Raw genomic sequence first — 6,534 nt, forward strand, 5'->3', positions numbered from 1 at the left:
TTTGATAAAATGCCTGAGAGAAACCTTGCCACTTGGAATGCCTACATGTTGAATGCAGTGCGGGAGGGGAAGCCGAATTCGATTTCCTTCTGTGCATTTCTCAATGCCTGCTGTTCGGATACGTCGGCTTTGGAACTTGGGAGACAGTTGCATGGGTTTGTGGTGCGATGTGGGTTTGGGAAAGATGTGTGATGTGTCAGTGCTCAATGGGCTTGTGGATTTTTACGGGAAACGTCGCATTTAGACCAATCCATTTTTCTTGATTCTTATTTCTTCTCTGCGCACAAAGTCTGATGCTTATTCTAACTTGTGTGGTGTGGTTTCTTTTCACTGGAAAAATCTAGATTCGATGTGTTTTTGCTTAATTTCTCATTTTGATTGGTCTATGTTTTGATACAAAGCTTCTGGCTCCCAATGATGAACACTCTACTATACAAGTTTCAGCCTTTTCTGAGAATATAATGTTGAAGACGAGTTTTACAAGGTCTGAGAGAGCCAGCTGCTTCTCGTTTATGAACTCTCCATTGCCTGTGCTTGTGGGTTTTGTCTCTGCCGCTCTGGCATGCGTTCTTATATGCTTCAACTTCTGGGATGTGATACATGATTGTGGTAGGCCCAAATGTCCTATGTTTTCAGATTGGCCAATTTTTAATATGGTTCTCATTTACAATGTCTTCAAGTTTTTAATAATACTATTGTTGATGGTCTGCAAATGAAGTATTAAACTTGATCGCCATTCTTATAATTGGTAATATGTTATTATTGGTACTTGCGGGACTTGATAATTATGCAAGCAAAGACTGCAAATGGCTGTTGGGTTTTGGCTTCTGCTAAGTCTTGGTGCATATATAATGCAATTATATTTGAGTTTTTGCCATTGGAGATAACTGTTAAGTGTTAAAGAGTTTTCTTTCTTCAATAAAATTCTTTTATTGAGGGTCAATAAAAATTTTATTGCCCCCCAATAAAAGATTTTAAATTGATGTAATCTCCTCATCTTTTTCATTAATCAAAGTTTTATTTGTTAAATTTTAGAGAGATTAGTCCCCCTTTCCTGTAATAAATTTTGGGTGCGGCTATTGCCACCCTACAAGCTCCTTTGTTCACCCTACATTCTCTTCTCACCCTACACATACTTTTTTAATTTCATGTTTACTTTGTTCACCTATTTGCAGTACCCAAAATGCCCTTTTCCAATGTAGGGTTTAACTCAAATTCTTTTTCTATTTGGTTTCCTCCGCGTCTCTCTCTGTTGTTTTTGACTTCCTCCTCGTCTATCTCAGTCAATCTCATGAAGAGTTTTTAAGTAATGATGAATGAAACGATTAAGAATAAATTTTTAAGTACATATTATGTACGGGATAATAAGAAAAAATAATTGTAATTTTTAATAAAATATTGTAATTTTTTATTAGAGTATTTTAGTATTTTAATAAATCAAAAACTTGTTAGGTGAACAAAGTAGTTAGTAGGGTGGCAATAGCCGCGCCCTAAATTTTTATTATCCCCAAATAAACGTTTATTGGGGGGGCAATAAACCTCTCCGACTGTCTCTTTGGGGACCTCTGACTAGATTTAACAAAACATTTATTGGGGGGCAATAAACCTCCAAGAAGTCCAGGTGACCGGATTCCCGCGGCCGGTGACGGGACTCCAGCAAAGTCCCTTATGGCTTCTCTCTCTCTCTATGAGGGGTGAGAGCAAAATAGTCTCAAAAAAAAAAAAAAAAAACTTAGTTGGGTATTAGGGAACAACTTATTAGAGTTATTATGGGTAAGTGGAAAAAAAAGAAGTGAGTGGTGTAAGGGGAAAAAAATCCATAGAAATAAGGTAATTGGTCAAAACCCTTATATTCTATATCAAAAAAGTGGAGCAGCATGCATGAGTAACGAACTAACTAATGATGAACAGACCAAAAAAAAAACTAACTAATCATGAAAGAAGGTGAGCAAATTAAACTGACAATAGAGCTGTTAAACTGTCAATTTGCAGGAATGCGCAAATTAAACTGTCAAACTCAAACACCAACTACTTGTTAATTCGAGTAATAAATATTCTCTTTTTTTTTTCTTGGTCAGGTCAAGTATTTATATTTATGTAGTCAACAGATCGATGAAAAATTATGGGAAAGAGAATTAATGGAAAACATAATCAAACCAAGGTGTGGAACACGTTCAATAATCTTGCAATTCGTTGCTCGATCATTGACTGACTAACTGAGGATCAACAATAATTGAAGATAGAAAATGTTAAAGTCTAGTCTTTGTTTTTCCTTCTGGAAGTTAAAGTCGATCAATCCACGTTAATTTAGGAACTTAGGATAACATGTCCTTTCAGTGTCAACCCACTGTTGATAATAATAGGATAACATGCCCTTTCTATATAGGTCACCTATACAGAAATATAAATATAATCTTTCGCTCCTGGCAATGTAATATTGTATAGACCGTGAGACATGCAGTTAGTTCGATGGTCCAATATTGAACGGGTGGGAATAAAAGAATATGCTCACTCAACTCCGACACCGACCATTTAATGAAATAAGAAAATCAAAACTCAATATTATCTTTAATCTCAAACTGATACTAAAAAGTAAAAATACCGATCGATAACAAGTACCAGAGCTTAAGTACACTGCACACAACAAACACAAGGACGAAACGACGATATATATGTAATTAATAAAAGTAGCCAGCTTGAAGGAGTTGATCGATAGCTCTAGCTGCCTTGTAAGAGCAAATGCACAAGTGCCCTAGATCACTGGCTAGAGGCGATTTGCAGGCTTCAGCTTCGCGTCACCCACGGTTGCCAGTGGTCGATGTTGATACACACTTCTTTGGCAACTGCCCCAGTGGTGCCACCTTATCCGCCGCCTCATCTTTAGAAGCATTGTAGTCGAAAGGCCACAAATGTTCGCATTTAGTTACTATGTTTTTCAAGTCCTTGGCCATGAGAACAAACGCCACAACCCTTGTGTGACACCGGACATTTTCGTTCGAGGTAGGGAGTGCCGCAAGAGATGATGATGCAAACTGCAGAAGCGCGTGTCCATAAGAATCACCCTTCTTGAGGAAGTTGGTATCCATGGATGGAGAAGTAGCCGGTTTTGTTGCTTTTCCATAATGACTACTCTCAGTAGCAGTCGTGTAAGTCCACATAAGCCCTTCTGTAATGAAGACCATTCGATCAAATGGTTCTCCCATCTGAAAAACCAAGGTATTCTCTGGGTAATTCACCGGCTTCAGATAGTCGCACATCATTTTCAAAACTTTTTCATCCATCTGGATAAGCATTGGTACCTGAATATGTATATATATATATATATATATATATATATATATATAGACCACTAATTAATAAGCTTACAATAATAGACAACACACACAAAGAATGGTGCGTACTGTGATGAGGAACATACTTTTCTTAGCGCACTCATGCAAAGAACGCGCTTTAGAGCTTTCTTGGTATACCAGGGAAGAACAGAGAATAGATTCTCCAGATCTGCATTTATGTCCTCTTCCAATTTTTTCTTGATGTTTTTCATGATCTCTTCCTTCATGTCATCTTGGAGGTCATTATTTTCCATCCACTTTTCTATATCGTTCTTTTTGGTCTGAATTTTCTCTCTTACCTCTTCCGCTCTTGTAATTGCCCTCGCCATATATAACTATTTCATATGATGAACTCCATCAATCACATCCTCAAATCATTGCTATGTACAAGACTACAAGTATGTATAATATATACGTAACATGGGTGATTAATTACCAACCTGAACATTTCCAATGAGATATAGAAACAATAGCAAGCCGATGATAGAAATAAGAATTGCAAAGCTGTTTTCCCACAGATAGGTACTTGTTTCCAAACTTGTGCCAAAAGAACTGCCACAGAAGAAATTGTTAAATGATAAGTAATTGTGAAATACTAGTTAATTAATGACTGCGCTAGCAGAAATTATAAACTACGCGCTTATAATGAAGATTACCTTAAATTTCGCAAGCCCCACCAAAAGCAGAAACCAATCTTTGTTGGAAAATTTATTGGCCCCTGGATATCATTTTTGAGGGCATCAAAAAATATTCCAAAATCAAATGGTGGTTCCATCATATTATATGGAACTTTTAAAAGGCAAAGATCTCCTAGAGTAGTTTTATTGAATCCTTCGGTTACAATTGGAGTTCTGTCATGGCAATAAAAAGTGCATCTTGATCTTGGATTTGCATCAATGCAACTTCGGTACCAACATGATGTCTCTCGAAAAATAGAAAAAAAGTACCAAAAAGCTCCCAGTACCTAAAAGACAACAAACTCACATTAATGATGTTGGGAGGTGCTGGTAATAGAACTATCTGTTTGAACAAAAATTTGATTATTGTCTACAGTAGGATCAGTATCCACCAAGCTAGGATTATGTATGTAATTAATGACTTTTTTTTTAATTAATCAGTTATTGTCTTGCAATAACGTTGGTAAATATTATAATTTCAAAGTATACTCTAATACACTTATATATATCAGTACGGCTGCATTATTTGCTGTCTAGATTTTTTTACAATTAGATCGAACTTGACAAATGTACGATTAATTAATTCAAGCATCCTACCTAATCCAAAGGAAGAAAAAAAAAGTGAAAATCATAATGAATTGAGCAGGGGTCAGATGAATAAACTTACATGACTGGCAAGGATGTAGAGAAAAAAATTGAATGCACCTTTAACCCATAATGCGGAATGTGTAACCGCAGTATACGATAGATAAATTCGATAAATTCTTGGCACATATTGGATTAGAACAAAACCACTCAGAATCTTTCTTCTCTCCAAATAGTTACTGCCTCCCATTTCGAAAAAGAACCCTAGTATTAGCAGCTGGACAAAAAATCGTGGGTTAAAAAGTCCATTAATTACAGCTGGTTAACCTAATTTCTATCTAATAATAAATTTTTTACCAAAAGAAAATTAAGTTCACTCTTACTTGTGGCATGGGGAAAATAGCGAAAACATCAGTTAGGAAAGAGCGCCATGACAATTTGCGAGAAAATTCCTTCGCAAACTTAATCATCTGAGCTAGGGATACCGATTCCCATTCCCAATTTTTTGAATTTGTATCCCTTGGAACCTTTGAGGCTGCAAATTTGATAGCTTCACGAAGTTGGTATATGATATGCACTAGGAAAGTGATGTCCGTGACTGATCGGAAAACCAGAGCTGCAGTCCGCACTTGTTTATCGATTCCCATGCACTTTTCTTTCTCATTGATGTATGGAATGTAAAAGAACAAAGGATCAAATAAAACTGCAATCACACATGAAGTTAATAGTATCGCATTCCACCATGGGTTCAAAACTGAAAGAACTTCCGCAACTGTTGGCCTTTTCCCTTTGTTGCTTGCTTGAGTTTCTTCAGGTTCACGTTTCCGTATTGGATGTTGCGATAGAGCCTCAGGACAGTTGAAATCATAACCTATTCCTTGTGTAACGCTGATAGAAGAACAAGAAAAAAAATGTAAATGAAGTCAGTCAACCACAATTGACCATTCAACAAAAAAGATCGATGGATCCTTTATTAACCTAAACTAATTAATAAGGGTCGGATAAGCCTCCCGGGAGAAGTCCTTTCTGCAAAAGGAAATGAAGCTACCACTCTTGCAGAAAAATAATAGGTTAAGAAAACTAACCTCAAATCGATGATGCTCTCATCGTAGTTGGGTACCTTATGTTTAGACATAACTATTTTATGCCTTCTCTTATGCTTGAAGAAATGATTTCTGAATTACTAACAGAGTCAAGGAAATTCTTCGTACTCCAACAATTTTCCAAACAGCGGTCCTGGAATTTGAAAAATATATGAATGTAAATTATAGAAATGATTAGTATGGTTAAGATCTGAAAGGAGGAATAACACTATAACAGTACGTACTTAGTACGTCCTTGGAAGCTAGAATTAACAATCAGAATAGAGATAGAATTAACAATTAAGGAAGATTTATGAAGATAGTGTATACGTACTTCAGGAAAGGGTGATCAACTAGACAACTTGTAGTACTGGACTACTGGTAGCTAGAGAGCAAAGAATGGCGCTCTGACAATGAAGTAGCTAGGATACATATATAAGCTAGAAATTCAGCTGGAATTCCAATACTTCCCCAAACTACATTCCCTTTTCTTTTTGTTAGGCGCGTGTTTATTTTATAAATTGACATGGAAAAAGGAAAGAAAATGGTGTAATTTGTAAAAAAGTGGGTGCCATTTGCGCTCAACCTAACAAAGATATAGAACTTATAAATGACCAAATTCTAATAAAATTGTAGAGAAGTGACATTTTTCTAAACATTTATCGCGTAGCTTATCTGAGGTTCCACAATTATTGCAATGATATATAGTTTTATATTTGAGAGCTTTAGACCGGTGGAATCCATATATTGCCGAAACAAAAACAAACGGAGTGGGGAAAAGACAAGGTGGGGGGAGAAAAAATGACCACTGCAAGAAGAGATACTTTAATAGAAAGATACTTTAGCAGAAAGATAGCA

The 6,534-nt window shown here is 36.2% G+C and overlaps 1 protein-coding gene across 2 annotated transcripts; it reads right to left on the reverse strand.

Moving 5' to 3' along the window:
* Positions 1 to 2,541: 2,541 nt before the first annotated feature.
* Positions 2,542 to 6,296, reverse strand: LOC133715740 (cyclic nucleotide-gated ion channel 1-like). Of its 2 annotated transcripts, none has more exons than XM_062142368.1 (8): positions 6,011 to 6,296; positions 5,680 to 5,830; positions 4,978 to 5,482; positions 4,677 to 4,871; positions 3,989 to 4,296; positions 3,773 to 3,884; positions 3,419 to 3,667; positions 2,542 to 3,203 (listed from the first exon to the last, which is right to left on the reverse strand). In XM_062142368.1, exons 2-8 carry the CDS (start codon positions 5,727 to 5,729, stop codon positions 2,796 to 2,798), a joined length of 1,827 nt encoding a protein of 608 aa, XP_061998352.1. In that variant the 5' UTR covers positions 5,730 to 5,830; positions 6,011 to 6,296; the 3' UTR covers positions 2,542 to 2,795. The 2 variants fall into 2 exon arrangements, with proteins under 2 accessions (XP_061998352.1, XP_061998351.1); XM_062142367.1 differs by having other exon boundaries at positions 2,542 to 3,299; positions 6,011 to 6,283.
* Between the last annotated feature and the right edge of the window lie 238 nt (positions 6,297 to 6,534).

This window comes from Rosa rugosa, chromosome 6 (genome assembly GCF_958449725.1).
Source record: "Rosa rugosa chromosome 6, drRosRugo1.1, whole genome shotgun sequence".
NCBI classification, from domain to species: Eukaryota; Viridiplantae; Streptophyta; class Magnoliopsida; order Rosales; family Rosaceae; genus Rosa; species Rosa rugosa.